Here is a 23,506-nt window from a genome sequence, read left to right as displayed (position 1 = left end):
TTTCTCAGATGCTTTTTTTGGCCCTTGATAGCTCTCAAGTGGATTCCGTTCCACATCTGTGGTTCTGGTGGCCATTTTGTTAGCTTTCTAAAGCTAAGAGGGGAAGACACAAGGCCTCTCTCGGGCCCTTCAAAACACTTGCTGTCATGGAGAAGAGCCTGCCATGTCTGAGGGAGCAAGACCCCCTCACTCCCCTAGGGGGACATCCTGGGCTTTGCTCAGTGAACCTCAGGTCCAGGTTCAGGAGGACCCCAGGCCCAGATCCTTAAGGGAAAATTTTGAGCCTAAATATCTTTGGGAATCTGGGCCCTAGTGTCTAGGGGAGGACTCACCGCTGGTCAGAAGACAAGCTGCAGAAATTGCTGGAGAAAAGCATTTGGCACCTTTCTCCTTAGCTAGGTTTCAGTTCTGCACAGCTCTGAGCACCCTCATCCAGCAAAGCAGGAGTAGGTCCTTCAGACTAGGATGGCTCACAGGCTTCATGTTAACCAGGTGCTTAAGTGTTTTGCTGGAGCAGAGCTACCATGCTTAGCAACTTGCAGGATTTAGCCTCTGAGAGGGACCCAGATACCGCCACAGCCTGTAACTCTGTGCACAAAGGATGGTTTCAGGGAGGAAAAAGCCCTGTGTTATTGCTACAGGCTGAGCACAGGAAAGTGAAACTAACCTTTGGGCACTAGGAAGGGGCCATGGCTGCTGTGAGCACTGCTGAGAGTCTGCGCAAGGAAGCTGCCTGTCCCATCTGCCTGGTGTATTTTACAGGCCCATAGACTGTGGGCACAATTTCTGCCGAGCCTGCATCACTCAGTTCTGGGGGGAGGAGAATCAGGGCCAAGCTTCTCCTGCCCTCAGTGCAGAGATGTTTTATCCCCAGAGGAACTTCAGGCCATCACAGAATTTATTAAGTGTTTCAGGTTAGGAACACAGAAAGAGCCAGGATGGGGAGAAAATAGTGAGAAACACAAGGAGGCTTTGAGACCGTTCTGCATAGAGGATCAAATCCTGATCTGTGTGGTTTGTGATAGATCCCAGGATCATGGGTTTCACACTGTGATTCCAGTACAGGAGGCTGCCCAGGAATACAAGGCAGGAAGCTGCTTGGTATTGTCCTGATCCAGCTATGTTATCTTTACATACTGACTTTTTAATATTAATTTTATATTGTTTCTAGTTGCATTTAGAATACCTTGCCTAATGCACCTTGGCATTTGGATGTAGTATTTGACTGGTATAAGGAGCCACTAGTATTACCAATCCTAAGCATTCAAAACTCATGAGTCAGGCCTCCCAAAATCATAAGACTGGGTCAGAAATCATGACATTTAAAAGCAATAAATATTGGGTCTCTTTATTTGCCTTCTGGCTTTTGAGCTTTAGGGTTCATGTTTCCAAGCTTTGGTCCGTGGATATGTGGGTGAGGAACATATATTTTTGTTTTTAACGAAAGCTGTAAGTCTCACATAGTCACCTGACTCCAGGAGCTGGGACTTTAAGAAAACCATCAGTTACTGCGAGACTCAGAATACAACTATGAGTTGGCAACACTGACTGAACCTGATCTCTTCCAGCAGCTGGAAGTTTCCTGGCACCAGTGTTAGTTTTCTTGTTGGTTTAATAAACGAGATAGAGCTAAAGCACAATTTAAATGGAATCCAGGCAACAGTGTAATGTTTTGTTTTGATTTGAGGGGGCGGGAGAGACCAACCCAGAAAAGAAAAACCAGATTGAACCATTTTCCTTCCTTTCCCTTAGGAACATATCTGAGGTTGTCTCGAGATTCTGAAGAAATAGAGAGAAGCTCTCCTTGCATTTAGAGAGAGAGAGAGAGAGAGAGAAAAGGAAAGCCTGGAACTGCTGATAGTTGCTATTGTCACTCAGGGCAAATTCAAATAGGGCCAGTTTTGTTATTACCCTCTGGGTCAGATTGTACCCCCTTGTTCCATGCATGGAGGGGAACATCTACATATGGATTTCACCCCACCTGTGCAGAAAAGGGAAGGTATCTGCAGTCCAGGAAAGAGTGGCTGGATCAGGGCTGGGTGAGTCACACAGCAGCCCTCACACTAGCATTCTAGAGAGTAGATAGGAAGGAGCCCCTGCGGTCCTGTACGATTACTCTCAGGGCTGGCCTACACTGAAAATTTATCTCGGCATAGTCACTTCTCTCAGAGGGTGTGTGAAAAATCCAATCCCCTGAGGGACATAGCTATGTGGACCTAACCTCGGGCGTAGACAGCACTAGGTTGATGAAAGAATTCTTCCATTGACATAGATATAGGGTTACCAGAAATCCCGATTTTGTAGGGACAGTGACGATTTTTGGGTCTTTTTATTATATATGTTCCCATTACCTCCGACCTCCTGTCCTGATTTTTCACATTTGCTGTCTGGTCACCCTACCTAGCTACTGCCTCTCGGGGAGGTGGATTAACTACAGCAATGGGAGACCCTCCCATCACTGTAGTGAGTGTTTTCACTGCAACATTTTCCGTGTATATGTAAGCAGAGTTGAATGAGCTCTCCCCTGACATCTAGTGGTGAGCTGTGGAAAAAGACTCCAGGAGCTGATCTCATCCACAGAGTTCACCTCCCACCCTGTGTGGAAGGGGGTGGACGGTAAGGAGGCATCTTACATTCGCCACTGCTCGGGCACTCGCTCGTCGCCCCAATGGCCGATTGCCATGTTTCTCTGTGCAGCTCTACCCTGTCCGTGCCTCTCCACCAGCTGCCCTGCGGGCCACTTGCCGCACCTCTCCAAAAGACCCACCCTCCTACACACACAGTCTTCCGCAGTGCCCTCAAGGGAGCAACAACAACATTAGCCAATAAAATAAATCCTTTGGGCTCCCCAGCGTGTATCTTTTTTAAAGTGTAACCACCCTGGGGCAGGGACTGTCTCCATTTTGTGCATTGTACCTTCCAAGCACCTGGCCGGTGATTACCAAGTAATGGGTTTGATTTCCCTGTCCATTGCGCCCATGCGACCCGCTGGCTTTCAGTGGAGATAATCCCACTTTATGATGGTGGAATGGAGAATAGAGTCAGGCCCAGTGGGTCTGGAACCCCTGTTGAGCCCAAATGAGGTTGCCAGAGCCAATGTGCCATTCTCAGGAGCCTACTCAGAATGACAGTAACTTTTAGAGTTGGACACTAAGCAGTGAAAGAGTGGGGCTGGGCATGAGATTTCAGCCAGGAGAAGCCAGCAGACTATGCATTCTCTCTCCCTCTCTCTTTCTGTTTGGTTTTGTGCTACAAAGCAGTAAATAAAGCCAGATGAATTCCAGCAGACACCTATTTTTAGGAGGTTGTAATGCAGGACTCACTTGTGCAATTCTGTTCAGGTTGGGTAAACATTCCTCCTCAGCTCCAGAGCTAACCTACCCATCTGAATCAATATTCCCTCTTCTGGTGGGTTTTAGGTGGGTGGCCAAAATCAGAGAGAGATTTTCAAAGGCACAACTGGGAGTTGGAGGTGGCCTAGCTGCTCCTTGTGCCTTTGAAACTCTCACCATATGAAGGAAAATGACATGCCATGTTAACTATGGAGCAGCTGCTGTCACTCCATCATGTGTGCGTGACATATTGTACCAGGCATGGAGGGCAAAACCCAGCTCCCATGCTGCCAAACGTACTAGGCGCAAGCTTAAGGAAGTGCCATAAATAGGTTCTCAAAGGGATGTGGCAGAAGCTGAGCCCAGCAGAGAAGAGGTAAATATTGGTCAGCAAATCTGCAGGGAGGTAATAAGGGCAGGTAATTGGGAGGTGAACCAAATTCAGCTGTCAATAAAACCATTTCCCAAAGGCAATAAGAGCAGGAGGATGGTGCATTCCCCTCCTCCCCACTCCATCTAGAATTTCCAAGCATCCGCTCACTGGCCACAAAGGAAGCAAGGAAGTCAAACAGCTTCCCCCCCCGGAGCACGTCAGTTATGCGCAGAGTCTGTGCAGCCAAACCTCAGTCTGCTCCACAACGCAGCAGGGGCTCCCAGGCCACGCTGCTCCAGGACGCTTGCTCCCTGCTATGTTTGCGTAGCTTTGGTAGTTTTAATGCCTGCTCTGACAAATACAACTTAAAATGGCTCCTCAGATGCTCTCTGGATCCGGCCAGCAGCTGTGGCGAAGGAAACGCTCTGCCCTGCAATGGAAGCAAACACACAAGCTTTGAGAAGGACTCTGGCTCTAAGCACCCTCTCTCTGGTTATTCCCTTTAGTCTCCTATGTTAAGGTATCATCTAGGTAAGGGGTAGGCAACTTATGACACGCGTGCCAAAGGTGGCACATCAGCTGATTTTCAGTGGCACTCACACTGCCCGGGTCCTGGCCTCTGTTCTGGGGGGCTCTGCATTTTAATTTAATTTTAAATGAAGCTTCTTAAACATTTTAAAAACCTTATTTACTTTACATACAACAATAGTTTAGTTATATATGATAGACTTATAGAAAGAGACCTTCTAAAAACATTAAAATGTATTACTGGCAATCGAAACCTTAAATTAGATTGAATAAATGAAGACTCGGTACACCACTTCTGAAAGGTTGCCAACCCCTGATCTAGGGCCAGGGTGTTTTTCTAAGTCAGCTTCAAAGCAGGAAATGCAGTCAGGTAGTTCTGCCCCCAGTCTACTCCAGTGGGATGGGCTGTGGAGGGCAGGAGATTATAGTCTTGGCTGTGTGGAGCTGACAGCTAGTCCAGTCCCTGCCTCTGCCAGCAGGTAGTGCTGTAAGCAATGGTCTAGGAGTGCAGGTCATGGGCCAGCTTGCACTATAGCAGCCACAGCTTTTCCCAGGAGGCAGGGCCGGTTTGAGGGAAAACAGCACCTTGGGCAAACTTGTATTTTGGCATTCCCTGGCCCCTGTTGTCTCCCCATCCATGCCTCCATCACATCTAGTTCCCGCTACCTCCCTAGATTCCACACCCATCCCCACAGGTCCCTACTGCCTCCCCAGGCTTGCCAGCCCCGCATCGCCTGGAGCTCCCTTCTGTGGTCTCACACCCCAGGCCCACCCAACTTCTTGCCTCTTGACCACAGCGCCCCCCTGATCATGGCACCCTGGGGGGTCGTCGACGTTACCATCCTGTGAGGCCGGCCCTGCCAGCAGAAGTGACTCCAGGAAAGGGTGTAGGACTGGGAGACCCAGATGCCTTTCTGCCCCCTAACTTTTCCCAGCAGAACACGCTCTGCAGCAAAGATCAGAGATGCACAGCGCAGTGATGTAGTGGGGAGACACTGTACCTTCGGGCAAGGGAATGTGCTGCCCTGATGCTACCAGCACAGCTTCCAGGGGGGACAGCTGTGGGTCACGCGAGGACTTTGTCACCTTTATCCTAACATTCTCTTTGGTGAACGTGAAGTTCAGCTTGCTTCCAAGGTAAGAGACTCCAGTGACCTTGAGTTTGCTGATGTTGTCCGGGCATATAGGGTCGAAGTTCAGGCTGCTCTTGGTGATCCTAGGAAAGGCAAAGGGGAGTCAGGGGCCATGTTAGTGAATTCCGTCCACGGGGGAAGAGACACTGGCTATTCTTCTTAGAATATCAGTGAATCTTCCAGCACTCCCTCTTGAGGTGGGAGCAACAACGGGACTAAAGCAAATACCAGCTGTGAGAACCAGAACATCTCCCAAAACAGCCTTGCTAGAATACAGAACAGCTGCTGACTTGAGCATGCAAAATGTCTCCTATGACTTCCACCTGGAGCAAACCAGCTCATCAAATAGGGAAGAGGACCTCTGTGTAAACCCAAAAACCACAGCTGATTGTAGAAGAGGGTGAATCTGTTCCCTTTCTGTGAATAACTCCTTCCGGGCAGAGTTTGGTAGTGACGGTGTCATGTAGCTCTTACTCTCTATGGTCACTGAAGAGATGGACTTTAGGCTACAGTGTCTTTAGTTCTTTACAAAAAATAATTCCTAGCCAATCTGCTTTTTGCCAGTTAGTTTCCTTAGCAGTCGCTAAGCGGCGTGCAATGAGCCACAGCTCATGACTGACTCTTCCAGCGCTGTTACCTGAGCTACTGGCAACAGCTTAACTCAGAACCACATCACAAAAGACTGGGTGGCTCTGGAGCATGCTAATGGCATGTGGAGCCTTAACCTAGGTCACTGGTTCAACTCTGGCCCAGTGTCCTAGTGACAAATGGTTGTTAGCAGCCAATGTGACAAAGCCCTGGCTTGGCAGAGGCCTGGCTGGGATGATTTAGTTGGGGTTGGTCCTGCTTTGAGCAGGGAGTTGGACTAGATGACCTCCTGAGGTCCCTTCCAACCCTGATATTCTATGATGTCTGTTTGGAGGCCCATGTGAAATGAGTTGGAGGAGAGGTGGAAGTCATCTCAGTCTGCCTTCTAAGGAAGATTTGGATCCAGATTCAAACTCTGTGGCTTGAGTCTGTGTCTAAGTGGAACAGGGAGTCTAAATACCTTTGACTGGTGGAAAGGTGGTGATTAAGGTTGGAGTTTGGATGGTGAAACCTGCAACTCACACCTATGTCTATCAGAGACTTTGGAGTTTCTCACACCTAATACTGACCACACACACCAACAATGAATGCAACTTGTTAGCACTAACTATTTTTCTACGTATCAATCTTACCACCTCTAAACTCTATCTGTCCTCAACTAAGCTCTTCAAGATTATGTTCCAGGACCAGAATCACATCTGTTTTGAGTATAAATACTGTGACCTTAGCTTTGAAAATCCACCAGATCTGAGCACTCTAAAGTGCTCTCTGAATGCTGCTTTTAGGGCCACTGAGGAGACTTTAGTTAAGTTTTTTCTAATTCAGAGGTTCAATTTTTTTTCAGAACCACAACTTCTCATGCAGCTAATTGGCTCCCCTTTAAACCACTTACTTACTGCAGGTGCAACTGGTTTTGACCCATAGGGCAGGAACACTTGGAAATGGCTCCACATGTGTGTCAGGTGAGCTCTCTACTCTTGCTCTGAATTGGCTCCATTCTCACCGTGCCAGCCCAAGTTTCTCAGACTCAGCTGGAGATTTCCCCTCCTCAGGAGTTGATGTCAGTGGTGAGTTCCCACCACGTGGTCTATTTTGGGCCCTTTAGTTATTTACAGTTTCTCTGTCCCTGTGGGGAAGATGTTGTTTTTAAGCCTGGAGGCTGATGTGCCTGGTCATTAGGGTGATATCCGGATCTCTACTTTGCTCTAATTCAATATTGATTCAGCTGGCTTTGCTCTGCTCTGGGTCTCTTGTATCTGGATATAAATTCTGTGGCTGCTGCCAGTTTCCCCACAGTTAATTATGAATAAACCAGAAATAACTGCGTTAGTAAAAGGGCTCAGACATTATTACTAGCTTCTGGCAAATCTTAAACAGATTGAGTAGAGTCCCACTGCAGAGCCATGTTCCTTTCCTGTAATCTCTCTCCCTGCATGCTGCTCACCAGGATATTTGTTTGCCAATAGGAAACAATCTCCTTCCCCTGATGTCACAATGTGTCACTTAGAATCATAGACTCATAGAATATCAGGGTTGGAAGGGACCTCAGTAGGTCATCTAGCCCAACCCCCTGCTCAAAGCAGGACCAATCCCAACTAAATCATCCCAGCCAGGGCTTTGTCAAGCCTGACCTTAAAACCTCTAAGGAAGGAGATTCCACCACCTCCCTAGGTAACCCATTCCAGTGCGTCACCGTCTTCTTGATGGTGATATCCCAGGCCAATGATTTGTACATTCCTGGGTGAAACCAAACCTTAGGAGACGCATCTGGCTAGAGAGGAGAGTGCTTCTGTCTGCTCATCACCATCTTTCTACCCAGCAGGGAAGAGAAAGGGAAGGTAGAAAATGGCTTTGTAAACTGGTAGTTTGCTAACGGGTTATTTTGACACCTCCTGCCTGCAGTGGGAGGGGAGGTCTCAGGTAGAGCTAGCTGGAAACTAGAATTCCTGTTCCGTGAGAAATTTAATTTAAAAATTAATAAATTCTGACTTGGAACAAAATGTCAAAGCTTAGAAATATCACAGCAGAACTGAAATTCCTAAATTTTGTTTCAGAAACATCAAACCAAAACGCTTCAATAAGGTTGAAATGAAATAATTTGATCTCAATGAAATATTTTCCATCAAACGTATTGGAATGTATCAATTTAGTCAAATCAGCATTTTCTGATGGAAAACTCTTCTGTTGGAAAACATTCAACCAGCTCTACTCTCAAGTAGTACCCGAGGCAAGAACAGATGGTCTTGTAGCTGAAACACAGGATTGAGGCTCCAGAGATGTAGCTTCTCAGCTCTGCAACTGATTTATCATGTGACTTTGAGGAAGTCACTCGCTCTTCTTAACCTCAGTTTCCCCATTTTTAAAATGGGAAGGATACTAGTATTATTATCGAGAGGGGAGAATCCCCCTGAGATTCAGACCAACTTTAATATTTACAATGTTGAAGTCTGACTTAGCCTTTTGTCACCTCAAGGAGTGATTTCCGTGATTAGTCTCCAGTGATTTCCATTAATTTGAGAAAATCTAATCCAGCATATATTTCAAATACATAACAAAAGTCAGTCTATTCATGACATTACTTAAGAGGAGCAATCTCTTGCTATCTAAAGTATAAAGCATCAATAGGCAGATTTAAAAGTTTACTAAAAATGTTCCATTCTGTAATGTTATACAGGGCACATTCAAAGATATTTACTTTGTAAGCTTTTAAAAGTGTGTTTTAATGTTGATGGTTGACTTCCATTTTTGGAAACTGGCCTATTAATAAAAAGTGGATTATTAAAAATTTTTAAAATTTTGTCATGGGTATGTGCACTAATTTTTTAATCAAGATAGATCTAACCAATAATTTCAGAATTAATGGATTCAGGTCTTAGGGCTGGCGTACACTACAAAGTTAGGTTGACCTAGTTGTATTGCTCAGGGGTGTGAAAAATTCACACCCCTGAGAGATGTAGCTAAGCTGATCTAAGCTCCAGTGTAGACACTGCTAGGTTAATGGAAGAATTTTTCCATTGACCTAGCTACCGCCGCTCGGAGAGGTGGATTTACTATAGAAGAATCCCTTCCATTGTTGTTGGAAGTGTCTACACTATAGCACTACAATTGTGCCGGTGCCGCTGTAGTGCTTCTAGTGAGACATACCCATGGTGGCCTTGTCCCTCCAACCTTAGTTAGTGAAGAAGCTGAAGCTCCCCCCTACTTTGACTTGGATAGGTCTGGATACCTAAGGTGAGCATTTGGGAGGCTAAGGCATGGAACCCTCTAGGGCAAGGGTAGGCAACCTATGGCACACGTGCTGAAGGTGGCATGCGAGCTGATTTTCAGTGGCACTCACACTGCCCAGGTCCTGGCCACTCGTCCGGGGGGCTCTGCATTTTAAATTAATTTTAAATGAAGCTTCTTAAACATTTTAAAAACCTTATTTACTTTACATACAATAATAGTTTAGTTATATATGATAGACTTATAGAAAGAGACCTTCTAAAAATGTTAAAATGTGTGACTGGCACGCGAAACCTTAAATTAGAGTGAATAAATGAAGACTCGGCACACAACTTCTGAAAGGTTGCCGACCCCTGCTCTAGGGAGTGTTATGGGGTCCTTTGACCCTATTGGGGTTTCAAACTCCATTGGAGAAGCTGACTGGGATTTTCAGAAGGGTTCACTGTTGGCCTGAACCAGCTCCTATTGATGATAATGGTTTTACCATTGACCTCAACGGGGGCAGAGTGGGGGCTTTTGAAAATCCCACCCCATTCTCTGCAATTCACTAGTTACCATCTGGGATTCCTAGGGGATTGTAAGCTTTGCTGTTTGTCCATTACCTGCAGAGAGCTGTCAGAGGACGGGGATGGGACAGTATCCTCCATTTAGAGATGATGCCATAGACTGGAAAGACTTTAAGTCCCAGCATCCTGAATGCTTTCGCCATAGGACCAGTCATCTTGCTACATTTAAAGGTGAAGGTTCGTATAGAACTTTTGTCATGGCTGTCAAGAAATTCAGTGGGTAGCACTGGCGCTCGCACCTGAATCCCGTGTATCCGAAAAGGATGGCCTGCAGGAATCCCCCCATTCCCGTCAGGAAATTCACAGCTCCTGACCCATCGGAGTTCTCCACCCAGATCTACACCAACACATGAGAGAGAAATGACTTAGGCCATGTCAGGATTTATTAGTTATGCTTCACTGCCTTACATGCAGTTGGAAAGTGTTACTTATGAGCATCATTTGTCTGGTGCCTTGGGAGCCCAGAGAACTGCCCCCACTCCTGCCACAGAGGGATAGGGTGGGTATGATGCATTCTTCCCACATGGTCCTGCTGCCCCTCAGTAGGGAAAAGGGGAGGTCTTCCCTGCTCCGCTGCCCTTCTCCCAGCAGGAGGAGAAAGGGAGTCATAGTGGGTGAGATCTAGTCACCATTGGAAAGAGGGGAATTGGGAGCTGATAGTGGGCCCTCTCCTAGCACTGAGGGGTGGTGGTGTTGCAATGCTCCCAGCCCTGTGGCCTACCTTTGATACGAGGAGCTGGGCGGGAGAGCAGAGCAGGGTACTGCTTGTCCCACTGCCCTCACCCATAATGAGGAGAAGGAATCTGAGGTGGGCATGATGCCTGCACGTTAGCCTACTTCCCCTAGTGAGAGGAGAGGGAAAAGGGTGGTGGTGCCATTCCCCCATTGCCCATCAATGTGCAGGGAGATGGGGGTGGTGAACTGCCCCGTAGTATGCAAGACGGAGGTCAATAAAACAGAAGAGGCCACAGCGACTGATAATACAGTTAATGTAGGTGCTGGTCTGAGTGACATCTGTCAGCATCACGGGCTGCTAGTGACCAGCCATTACAGACCTGTCATCTATCTACAGTGGCAAGGGGCAAACCCCACTGCACCTGCCTGACCTTGAATGGCTCGGTGATGTTGTTGAAACACTTGCTCAGTTGACTCTGCGCCCTCTGGATCTCCTTCAGCTCCATCCAGCCAACCGCAAACATGCTCTGCAGGAAAGAGATCCAAACAGGTGCCTCCTGGGTGCACTGCGAGGAGCTGAGCCCTGCAGGAGGCTCACCCCTTTCACACTTGGCTTCCACTCTGCTTGGCAGCTTACCCAGGTCATGGCTGGCCCATCCAGCACAGTGACAGGTTCATACATCTCCAGGTCATTCCTTCGGACTTCAGGGCTCATGGGATACATCATTGGGTATCCAAGCAAGATGACATCAGCTTGTTTCACCTGCTTACCTGGGAAAAGGACAGCCAGAAAGGGCAGAGCATATATGGAAACTAGGAATGACAGGTGATGGGCCCAACTTGAATCTCATATCCCAGAGAAGAGCTTGCAGAGCTGGCAGCTAGAAAGCTAATTTGATAGGGAGGCATTTAATGCAATACACTGAGAACCACGCGATGCCATTTCAACAGAGCAAAACTATAACTGAAGTGCAAAGCAAGCCTAGAGAAGGCAGGTCATGAACACAGGAGATCAGCTGGGGATGGCTTAGGTTTGGCTGGCTGGAAGTTAGATCAAGACACAGTGATTTTCAGTTTGTTTAGAAAGTTTTTCATGGACGTGGTCCTAGCAGGTACCTTCTCTGGAAGCTGGTGCAGGGCCAGGATAGCACCCCAAACACCCAGTTTTAACCTGGTGTTAACCAGAAGGCATCTTCTCAAAAGAAGGCACAATGGAATGACTCACAAATGTGCAGGTGCACACACACCACCCCAGATTTATGACCAAGCAGGCACTCTTGTGGCAAAGCAGATTTTAACTGAGTTAATGTTTCAGTGTGCAATTATCTTTTTTGCATGCACAGAACCGGGGAGCAGCAGCCATTACTGTGGAGCACAGCCTTGAAAATGTAGCTTCAATGTCTAAACAAACATTCAAACAGTAACCGTGCCACTTGCAACCAGGGAAAGAGCAAATTCCCCAGGCACTATGGACGTACCCCTTGCAAAGAAAATCTTGACATAGGTCAACTTCTTTAATAATAACTAGGTGTGGCAAAAGTTGACTTTTATTTTTTATATTTTTGATAGATTATATTGATCATTTTAAAACATGGTATTAGATTTTTATTCAGTTAAATGATCATTGACGTGGGAAATTATGGGGGGAGTCAGACAATTATTTAATGACAGTAGACGTTGAGATTCGAAAAGTTAAAGCATTATAACTATTAAAACAAAAACTGTCAACATCATATGTCAAAATATACAAAGGAAATTGCCGTAAATCAAATTCTAAGACATTCCCAAGCAGCATTTTTCTTATTTTGCCAATTAGTAAAATTAATTAATTATCACTGGAATATTGAAAATATGGAAATATTTTTTCATCACTTTGCGTATGGACAGTGAAATTGACATTTACCAATAAAAATTGATTCCTTCCAAGCCTAAAAATAACCCAGAGGTGAGAAATATCCCATCCAGTGCAGAAAACAGCTCAGTAGCCACACATTCTACCTAAGAACCTGGGTTAGGTGACCCACCAGCACGCACATTGCATCAGCATCAACCCTTCTTCAATGGGCCAGCAACACAGCGCTTGCCCTAAACTCTATGTAGTCAGGATCCGAGGTTACTATTGTGCTGTAAAGCATCCTCAAAGGACAGATGGAGGCTGAGATGCAGCCCCTCCCCTTCCTGTTCCTCTGACTCACCTGGGCTGTACCCATCGTACTCTGGATGGTAGTTCCTGGCTGCATCAAATGGCACTTTGACTTTCTTGGCAACCTCCTGCCACTCCTCAGGGACAGGGATCTGGAAATCACAGGCCACTTCGGCTGCAAAGTTCAAGCTGTGAGATGGGGGTGAGGGGGTGAGGAGAGACTGTTTATATGGTGTCTGCAATGCTTTAAAGAGCAAAATATAAGAAGATTGGAAGCAAAGGCGCTAACCCAGCCCGTCGCCCACAAGGGAAATAGCAAGACTGAAAGACCATGTATGGCCCAAAGCATGAGCTTCAGAGAGCTGCTGATGCCTCCTGGAGCCTGGGCTTTCTTCTGAAACCCGCCAGCTTGCTAAGCAGCAGGGAAGACTGATCAGAGTCTGGAAGAATGGTTCAGTGTTTCTAGAAATCATGCGCGTTACCTCCTCTGGGCCACGGCGTTGGTGTAAACAGAGTTATCGACACTGTAGTGATACTCATCTGGGGGCATGACACCTGGAGGAAGAGGGAGAAGACGTCACTGCCTGTCCTTCTTTTGTTTTAAACCCCTTGCTCCGGGGATTGATGAGAGGCTATGGAACCTTTCACCTTGAGCTCGCCGGTTTGCATTGTAGCTAAGTGTTAGTGGGTGGCCTTTGGGAAGCTAGCAGGGATCTCACTGCAGCCCTGACTGGAGAAGTATACATCACTGGCACCAATGTTGGCAGCCTTACTAGAGTTATAGACTTTGGACTACCTTCTGAGCCATAGTGGTGTTTCCGTAGCCTCAGGGCTGAGGCCCATTGGCAGGGTGATGTGGATGAAGTGGCATGTGGGGTACCTGTTCTATGAATTAATATCTAGAGCTCCTAACTCCATAGTGGTTAATCTGGTACCTTCCCCTAGCACTGTGTTCAATCATTTCCGATATGGGAGTGGAGAAGATTGTCTCTGGGGACAGAGGCATTAATTTCTCAGTAGAGGGGGGATCCCTTAGATTAACAATAACCTTTTCTTTAAAACACTGGTGCACATTGAATAGGATCTCAGGAAGAAAGAGCCAGTTGTGCATAGTACAAGGATTTTCCAATATTCTGCAACCACAGCTCTGTGGATGCACGTCCATCCTGACGCACAATAGCCACACTTATTCCAGTCCCAGGGCCCTCACAGCTCTCCCCAGGCACTCTGGTCCTGATCTGCCGCACCTCCTGCTTTTTTAGTCTTCCTTCTCCTGAGAGAGACAAGGTGTGGGAGGGAATGTCATTTATTGGGCTGTTCTCTGTTGGGGAGAGAAACAAGGTTTTGAGCCACACTAAGCTCTTCTTCGGGTCTTTCTAACCCGGTGAGCCCAGACAAATGGCCCAACTCCCAGCACAGAGCAAAGGGGCAGCTGTGACGCACCTTTTCCCCTCTGGCCTGCTGCCCCTCACTCAGCAAGGGGGAAAGGGAAGCCATGGCAGGTGTAATATGCTTTGTCCATCTCATTGCCCCTGGAGCTGGCAGGAAAGGAGAAGGCTCCATATCTCTTCTGGCTCCTGGGAAGAGGTGACGCTATGCTAGACTTACACCTCCCCCAGACATGCCAAAGTATGTGTTGGGTAGGTGATACTGACTAATTCACCTGTGGGCTGTAGGATGAGACAAAAACACCTTTTCACATGCAACTCACTGCTGTATTTGAATGCAGGCCTGCAGAGGCTAAAGGCCTGTGTGTTAGCCCACTGGGCTGTGCCACCATCCTCTCCTTGCTCCTATTTCTACTCCAGTGAGGACCACATTATCCATTTCCTGCGTAACGCAAGGCACATCCTTATCAGAAATGAAATGAGATCTGATTCTGATGCCGCGACAGTGGCAAATACAGGGAGCTCCACACTTATGGCCATCCTGTCTGGAAGGGTGCAACACAGGGCCCGAGGGAGTGGGAGATTGGGTGAGCCTGGAAGGCACAAGGGAGCTTTTCCAGCCACTCTCTGAGCACACAGTAAAGCTATGCGGGGTCTGAGTGGGAGGTGGGTGTTAAGCCCATGGTAGGCTGCTCAGGAATACAGGGGACCTGAGAGCCAGTGCACCCCACGCAGAGAACAGCTGTTACCATATGCCAGAGTGAGGCAGGCCAAGCTGGAGAAGCTGTGGGCTTTCACCTGCCAAGTCCTATATCCCAGAAACCAGCTCTCAGGGGGGGAATTACCTTTGATATGGTAGCACTGCTCCTCCTGACTCCACACCACCCTGCTGCACCAGTACTGAGCCACCATACTGACCACGTCCCAGGCTCCTTCCTCCCTGAACAGCTTCTGGTCCTGGAGGGAGCCAAACCCAGAGAGAGAGATGAGGAGCCACGAGGAACAGAAACACTTGTACCCAAACCCAGAGGGAGCCACGAGGAAGAGAGACAGTGGTACCCAGACCCAGAGAGATGGGGAGCTGGGAAGAAGATGGACATTGACCCAAGAGTCAGTTGGCTGAAATCACAGCAGCTGCTTCCCTTGCCTTTTTCCAGCATCAGCACAAGCACATCCCCTTTGTCCAGTTCATCACATGACTGATACTGCACTGCTCTTTGGGGGTGCTATTCCCAGTGGAGTTTGTTTACAGGCTTGGATATCCCTGAAGTTTCAGCAGTAGAGTGCAATATACCCTCCAACCTAGACACTACCTCCACAGTAAAGAAATAAGGCCAAATTCAACACTAGTGTAAGTGGACACAGTTCCATGGATTTCAGCAATTGCACCAGTCTGAATTTGGCCCATTGACTCATTTGAAGTGTGTGTAATCGCCTTAGTGAGGAAATCGCATACCACCCCCTCTAAGCAATTCCAGACAATGGAGGGGAACACCACCATCTCCCGAGGCTTCCTCCTCTAGGAGAAAATGAACCTCTGTCCTGTTCTGCACACATTCTGTAACAGGCTTTCCCCAGAGGAACTGGGGGGAATTCAGTTCCCTGAGCAGGCAAGCAAACAGCTCTGTGGACTGGACTTTGTACCTGCCAGTAATTTTCAGGCCTAAGAGACATTTTGGGTATGTCAACATTGCAGTGTAAGCCCAGAGCTAGTACAACTCAGGTTAGCAGACCCTGGGTTTGTTAACCTAGGGGGTTGAGCATCTACACTCATTTGTAACACCAGGGTAGAAATTGTTGAACCCTGGGTCCCAACCTGGGCTCCAGTGTCTACACTGCTTTATGTGGCCTCAAATCCAGTCACCCATATCCCAAACATCCTAGTGCCCTCCCATAGTGTGGTTGCTCTAGCCCTTTATTTGTGGTGCAGTTTGGGAAAACTTGACTGTCCATCTAATTATCCAAAAGAAAAAGAAAGTCATCCCATGGAATTGTGGTATACTTTTGGAGGTCTTGCAGAGCATAAATCTAACAGGTCTGTGTCTACACTGCAAATTAATAGGGCTTGAACCCTGGGTCCTAGCTTGGCTCAGGCTTGGACCCTCCACACCGGTGGAGTCCTGGGACGCTGGATCTGAGCCCTGGATTAGCACGATTTGTGTGTAGATGGAAGGGTTAGGTTTGAGCCTAAGTTCTAACCCTGGGCTTACACTGCAGTGTTGACATACCCTTAAAAGGCTTCATGTCAGCCCCATCCACTTTTAAGAAGACAGCTTTCTAACTGAATGACAGAGAAGACTGACAGCTGCAAAAATCAATGGGGGCTATTTAATGTTTCGCTTTAGTTGGGGTTCTTTAGCTCCTACTCAGAGAGCTTTTAGACTCAGGGCAAGGGAGACACAAGAAAGATAAATATAATATTCAGGGCACGAGGAGAGCAGCAGGGCTGTTAGGGGGTCCAGGGGACTCTGGTAACTGGTTGTACCAGCAGTAGTTAGGGGAAGGGGTAAAGAGAGACTAGTCCAGAGTTCAAAAGCAAGATGCTGAAGAGTGAAATAAGGAACAATACCTGAGAAGCAGGCGTTGAAGAAGGGCGACTGCAGATTGTGGAGAGTCTAGTCAGGGAGTGTTACTGGCTGTTGTGGATGGGGGAAAGGACAGCAGAGACTATCTGCTCTGGGAGGGAAGGAGCAAAGTGACCAAGGACCCCATCCAAGGAATTGTCCAGTAGACTGGTAGATTTGGCCACTGGGCTTGTTCTGTTTCTGGCACCATCCTCATACCTGCACCACACCGCCCGCATGTCTTGGTTACCTGTGTGGCGTGATAATACTGCTCAAATGCCAGCAAAACATCCCCATTGATGTGAACTTCTTGAGTTCCATAAATCTCTTCAGGGCAGACTTCCTGGCCCGTGACTGCGCTCTCCCAAGGGAACTTAGCACCCTGTCGGAAAAAATCCCCCCCCCCCCGGAGAGGGTGAGCATGACCCTCTGAACGGAACAGATCAGGGCAAGCTAAGTATTAAGAGGATTATTTCCTTTGGTGGCTGTCGTCTCTGTTCGTTTTCTGACAAGTCTGTTCCTACCTTGTATCCCTGCTCCTGGGCATTCTTTAGGGCTCCGCCTAGTGCTCGAATACGGTATTTCAGGATGGCTCGGGCTGCTTCAGGGTAAAATAACAGGATGTTTGGGTATACCCATGTGTCCTGGAAACAGAAAATGAGTCTGTATAAGGTCAGACACTTAGTGAAACTAGGGGAGGTTAGGACAATGAGTGTGCCAGGACTCAGAGAGAACACTAGGCCCAGGCCCCTCTAGCCTCTGAATACTGTGGGATCTGTACTCCTGGAGCCGCTGAGGCCCTGCCAACACAAACACTGTTAACTGTGCATGTAACTGGCTAGTTGCACTGTCACCTTAGCTCATTAAAAGTAACATAGTTGAGTTGTGCCCATATAGGAGCATTTCTGCCCTCACATCCATGCTGGTGTCACCATACCTGCCATGCTCCCAAGCCCTGTTTGTATCAGAGCATTCTGGGGGAGTCCAAGCAGTTCTCCCATAGTGCCCCACCAGTGGAGCAGAGAGCCTGGAGGATGTTCCTACACAGCAGCAGCACTTGGGGTTGTTCCACCCCACAGATTGCTAGGAAGAAGGCCATCCAAACCAGTTCCAGAGACCTGGTGTAACTGCTGCCCACACTACAAAATAGACCGTGCAGTGATCCAGTTATCGGAAGAAAACCGTGTGCTGGTCTAAGCCTCTGGCAGGGGGGAAACACTCTGAGCTGACCATGGTCACCACACTAAACATACTTAGAGGCAACCTTGCCAAGAACGGGTTATGAATCTGGCTATAGGGACAGGGTCTGGGTTCAGGAGGTTCTATATCCCACCACACTCCTGCTATTAGTTGTCTTCCCAGCCTCTGAGTGCTATAGGATACACACCCCAGGGCATGGCTACCAAGATTTGCCCTATCAGCCTTCCAAGACATAGACTGTTGCCACACCTCCCACTCAGTGCCACGTGTCCCACTCCCAGGCTGGAGTGCTGTAGCATGTCTGATCCCCAGAATGGAATTATGGGCTGCAATCCTCTGTAGCCCACCTGGTCCCAGAAGACGTGTCCCCAGTAGTCTTCTCCCTGCGTGCCATTGGATAACCCACCAGGGCTGATTCCATGGAACAGGAAGTCAGGAGAATCCAAGGGAGGAATTGCACTCAGCAAGTAATAGAGACATCCATACAGGGCCTGCCTCAAAGGGAGAGGCCCATCTACATCGACCCGGCATCCTTTCCAGAGTGCTGTCCAGGCCTGGGTGTGAGAGGAATATAAGGAGCCAGCAGCAATTAGGGACGTTCCTTCGCTAAAGCACTTCTTCACTTCCTCTTCACTCTCTGCCACGGCGGTCAGGAACTCCCAGGTTCTCTCTTGCTCCTCCCCTGGCAGGGTCACAGCCTGCGGCACTGGAGTCCAGATCATGTGCACCGTGGGCTGGGGAGCCCCCTTCACCTCGGGGATCAAAGTTTTCCCATAGATATATCTGCAAGGTACAGCAAATAGCATGGGAAATTGCAGCTTCGCCTCAGCAGCCAGAAAAGGGTCACAAAGTGAATGACTCAAGGGGCCAGATCCTCTGCTGGTATAAATCAGTGTAGTTCCATTTACTCCAAAATAGTTACGTCAATTCATAGTAGCTGAGGATCGGGCCCATATTGTTGTGTGCAATGGGCCTTCCTTCCTCCCCCAGCCCATTTAGCTAAGAGGGACTCTCACCACCAGAGAGAGCTTCCGAGTCTGGAATGTATCAGGACTCTCATTCCACTGTTATTAGCAAGAGCTGTGGAGCACAGCGTAGGGGTGGTGAGAAGAGAGACCAATAGACATGGAGGGGAAATAGACAGATGACCCAGAGTACGGGAGAGTTCAGGGTTCCCATTTACACCCCCTCTTTCCTCCCTTGGATTGTCTCATGGGCCCAGATCCTCTAAGCTATTTAGGCTTCTAACTTTCATTCATTTCAAGCCTAAATACCTGGTGCTCTCTTCCCCCTTCAGATTGTCTTCCTCTCCACACCCCTGGTGGGAAAATATAGCAAAATGCCCATGGCAAGATGCCCCTCCTCTAGGCTGCACCCACCTGCAATGGGACATTGAACAGCTTGAAGTTTACCCGATGGGGTGGGAGTGGGGCTGTCTCCGTCAATTAAATTAACACCCACCCCTCCCGAACATCAAGTAAATGTCAAACAGGAAATTGAAGAAATCCCAACTTAGGTCAAGCTGGACTCTACAAAGCTCAGCTTTCCAGACTCTCCCTTCTCCCTCCACTGTAGTCAGTGGCTGCTGTGTTTGATACATCTGTAGCTGTGATACGTGGCATCCATTGCCATGGCACCACCAAAAGTACCAAGGGCCTGAGGCAGCTCCCAGGAGCCTGACTTTCGGGCCCAGCCCCTCTGGAGCATGGGTAAAGGCCTCTCAGAACCCTAGCCATTGTCCTAGCTCTGTTTTTGTCACCCTTTTGAAAGCTGGAAAGAGGGCGAGTCCTTTTGTTCCTCAGGCCACATCCCTGCTGGGTACCACCCTACCATGACCACACTCACTGAGCTCCCTGGAAGTCCTGCCCCTTGTGCAAGTCCAGGTCTCGGCTCTGTGGCTTGAACTGCATCTGGAGCTGCACAGTCACTGGTGGGCCTTTGGTAGTCGATCGCTTGATGGTGATGCTGAAGGCCAGCAGGTGTACGAGGGAGTGGTGGGCATAGATCCTGTGCGTAGTGGTGTAACCTGGCAACTGAAACAAGTGGCTGAAAGTTCCTGCAGACACAAACAGAGTTATCATTTGGAGCTTCTGCTATCAGATGTTCCTGCCTGTTCTCTAAATCTAGGGCCTGATCCTGCTATCAGATCTGGGTGGGTGCAGATCTGTGTCTGCATGGAGCCCTGTTTGGAGCAGGGAGAAAGGATAGTCAGAGGTACCATTGTAACAGATACATAAAGTGCACATGGGCCCAGAGTCTCAAAGTTATTTAGGCACCTAACATCCACTGATTTCAATGGGAGTTAGACAGCTAAATACCATTGAGAATCTGGGCCATAGAACCTACAGGAAATATGATCCTCCCCAATTAGTTTAAACCCAGCAGTGATTTATTATCAAAGCAAGAAATGAGCCAGGACCAACCCTCAAAACTGAACTCTGGATCCAAATCTCACAAACCTGATTCTCCACTTGCTCCTACCAGCTTTATGTTGTTGTAACTGAGAGCAGAATCAGCCCAGTGTCTCTAAAACAGACCTACCTAAGTACTCAGAACGCTGGATCTGAACTCTCCCAAACTTTGGATTTCAAGATCTGGACTAAATTCAAAAACTTTCTCAAGTGCCAGTTTTTTAGAGTGCGATAGAGTAAGCGAAATTAAGTCCAAACTGCAAAGAGGGAGCCTAAATTGGATCAATTTCTGAAGTTGTGATCCAGAATCTTTTTTCTGGCTGCTCCACTGTCTCTGCTAGTACTGAAACCATTTTATCCAAAAATGTTTAAACATGGCTCTTGCCTGTAAGTAACTGCTAATATAGTTTACCAGGACAGAGCAGCCATGGAAGGAATTATGTTATAAATTGGCTTGTCAGAATTCAAATTTTTTTAGAAATAATTTCAACTGGTAATATCAATGTTTATTTTAAAGCATTTTAAAAATCTATTTAAATGGGAGGGTTAGACAATTATTTAATGACAGGAGACACAGAGATTCAAAAAGCTAAAGCGTTATAGCATCATATGTCAAAACATACAAAGTAAATAGCCTTAAATCAAACTCATAAATTCTCAAGAAGCATTTTTCCTATTTTGCCTATCTGTAAATTTCAATTATTATCAATGGAAATATTTTTTCATTGGTTTGTCTGTGAAATGAACATTTATTAATAAAATCGAATCCTTCCAAGCCCAGTTATAAACTGTTTTACCGAACGTCATGGTTAAACATCATTTACTAGCATGGTTCCAGCAGGTGCATAGACATGGCATAATCACTAGTGTCTTATTCTCAGCTAAAGGGAAATTGATCAACCTTAAAAGTGTAATGCGAAGGTGGAAGAAGTCAGAGCCCAGTATAATCAGGCCTTACAGCTTTCTATGTATGTGTTTATTTTTAAAGACATTTAGCCACTATTCTGTGAAATTCGCCCCTAAAATGTGCATGTGAGTGCTCCTCACTGGCTCTGCAGAAGCCATTCACTGTTCCCAGACTGTGGGGTACTGAAAACTGTGTTTAAAGTGTAAGCTATCACTTTAAATTTCTGAGGGGTTTCCTGGTCCTGCTTGCAGGCTAGTGGGCTCTGTAGGGAAACATGCCATCATCAGACTCAGTTCTGCAGACAGACAGCCTAGAGTAAGGTGGGATGAGTTGTGGCTCTCTTTTTTAGGGAGCATCCTGCTTTGTCTCTCTCTGTTTTGGGTTTTTTTGCATATGATTGTCTTGAATTCTAAGAAATAAAGTAGTTACATTGCAACCCTTCTAACAAGAGTATTTTATCCTTTTTATCTGTCTTCACTGTGTGTATGCCATGAACATAGCACAGACTTATGCATGCTTTTGTCTGACTGCTGTCCGTGATGCCATGCACACAGCAAGAAGGCAGGGCTGCCCAGAGGATTGAGGGAGCCTGAGGCAAAGCAATTTCAGGGGTCCCTTCCATAAAAAAAAAGTTGCAATACTATAGAATACTATATTCTTGTGGGGGCCCCTGTGGGGCCCAGGGAAAATTGCCCCACTTGCCCCCCCCCACCCGGGTGGCCCTGCAAGAAGGAAACACAAAGTCCTGCTCCTTTCTGGCTCTGTTAGAAACATGGGACCAAAAATGGAGGAGAGAGAATGTGTTGATCTGATCACATAGAAAATGAAAACATTGGTAGGGGGATTTAGAGATTTAACTTCTAGGCTTCTAAGAGGGAGTCACTGACAATGAGGAGAAAAGAAAATCAGGCAAACAAAACATTAAAGCACAAGAACGTAGTTGCTACTTGGGAGCTGAGGCTCTGCCTGTTTACCTGTCCTGGTGTTCAAGGTGAAGGTCTCTGTCAGTCCATTCTCACCAGGCCCATTGATTCTGACGTTGACAGGGCTGGGGACATCGGCACGGTGAGTGTCCCCCACTGCCCCATTATACACCCCGTTTACATGGAGGATGTCCCTATAAACTCGGGTGCCCAGGTAGGCATTGGTCACTGTCGCAAGGAGGCGGGGATCTGAGGGCAGAGTGCTGGAAGTGAACACAGCAGGATCTGTCCCACCATCTGCCATTGCTACTTCCTGTTAACAGGGAACAAACAGAATCAGAGACGAGGATTAAATAAAACAACTCCATACAGTGAATTTTTGTCAAAGACAACCCTGCAGCCCCACGATCTTAATGCAACATTATCATGGTGCCTGGCTGAGATTGCAGAGTGCATTCAGGACCCTAGATGGAGTTGGTCCTGCATTGCTTGTGGGATGAGGAAATACCCCATTTGTCTGGTGGCAGATGGATGAAGGGGTATTAGGAAGTTTCCATGATTTGTAGTTGATGGCAGGGCATTTCTGACAGTGAGAATGGTGTGTGGAACATGATTATTTTTAATTTCTCAGGCCTCTATGGCTTCTAGATCTGAGAACTGGAATAGCCATATTGCAAGTCAGGGTTAAGGTGCATTGGTAGAATAGTGGTGAATCTACCACTGGAATAGCAGCTGGTGTTGCAGGTTAGGACTCAGGTGAACTGGTGGGCCTGTGTGGGGCCCAGAACTGGGAGCACAGGGCTGCAGGGGCAATCTGCATTCTCTCCCTGGAAAGTAAAGACAGGTCCAAGGGTGAGGAGGAACCAAGAGGGAGTTTGCACTCATCGCATCTTAAAAACAATTCAAAAACTCCACCTGTCAAGGAAAAATACTAGCTGCAGCTCACGTGACAATCCTCTCACCTGGCGATGGAAATCATGCCTGTGCCCAGTTCTGTAATGCACCCCAGGCAGTCATTCTTACCTGTGGAAAGTGGGCGCAAAATGCTACCAAGTCACGTTCTAGCTCAAACAGGAATTAATTTGAGGGAATTTCTGTATCATAGGGGAGATCAGACTAGATGATCACAATGGTCCCTTCTGGCCTTGGAATCTATGAATCGACGAACAAAAGAATTTTAGACCCACTTTGAACTAAGTAAATGATTACAAGGCACCAGTCGAGAATCAGGCACAACATTCTATTTCAAATTAAAATGCTTCTGTCGGAATGTCATAGGAAAATTCAAGTGGCTGATTCCTTCTCCCTCCCTGCCTGCATCTTACTGCAGTGGATATCTCCCTTCTCTTCTAGATAATCACTGCGCCTGTTTGTTTTGGGAGAAAGACACAATCCCACGGGAGACCTTGAACTTAGGGATCTGGTCCAACTCCCTTTGACGTTCACAGTGGAGTAAGATCAAGGCAAGCCTGGGTAGTTTTTCTCTCTTTAAGGGCTAGGCTTGCAAGAACTTGGCAGGCCAGGCCAGGATTCATAAGTTGCTGCCTGTT

At 47.4% G+C, this 23,506-nt stretch overlaps 1 protein-coding gene across 1 annotated transcript; it reads right to left on the bottom strand.

Annotated features, from left to right (window-relative positions):
• Positions 1-1,351: 1,351 nt before the first annotated feature.
• PGGHG (protein-glucosylgalactosylhydroxylysine glucosidase) lies at positions 1,352-23,104 on the bottom strand. Its single transcript, XM_050952856.1, has 14 exons — positions 22,980-23,104; positions 22,008-22,269; positions 19,561-19,771; positions 18,063-18,498; positions 17,040-17,159; positions 16,766-16,897; positions 14,797-14,908; positions 13,046-13,118; positions 12,616-12,752; positions 11,058-11,191; positions 10,852-10,947; positions 9,985-10,082; positions 5,235-5,449; positions 1,352-4,135 (listed from the first exon to the last, which is right to left on the bottom strand). The coding sequence occupies exons 2-14, from the start codon at positions 22,258-22,260 to the stop codon at positions 4,071-4,073; spliced, it is 2,082 nt and encodes a 693-aa protein (XP_050808813.1). The 5' UTR covers positions 22,261-22,269; positions 22,980-23,104; the 3' UTR covers positions 1,352-4,070.
• Between the last annotated feature and the right edge of the window lie 402 nt (positions 23,105-23,506).

Source organism: Gopherus flavomarginatus, chromosome 5, assembly GCF_025201925.1.
Source record: "Gopherus flavomarginatus isolate rGopFla2 chromosome 5, rGopFla2.mat.asm, whole genome shotgun sequence".
NCBI classification, from domain to species: domain Eukaryota; kingdom Metazoa; phylum Chordata; order Testudines; family Testudinidae; genus Gopherus; species Gopherus flavomarginatus.
This window is presented reverse-complemented; position numbering and strand designations above follow the sequence as displayed.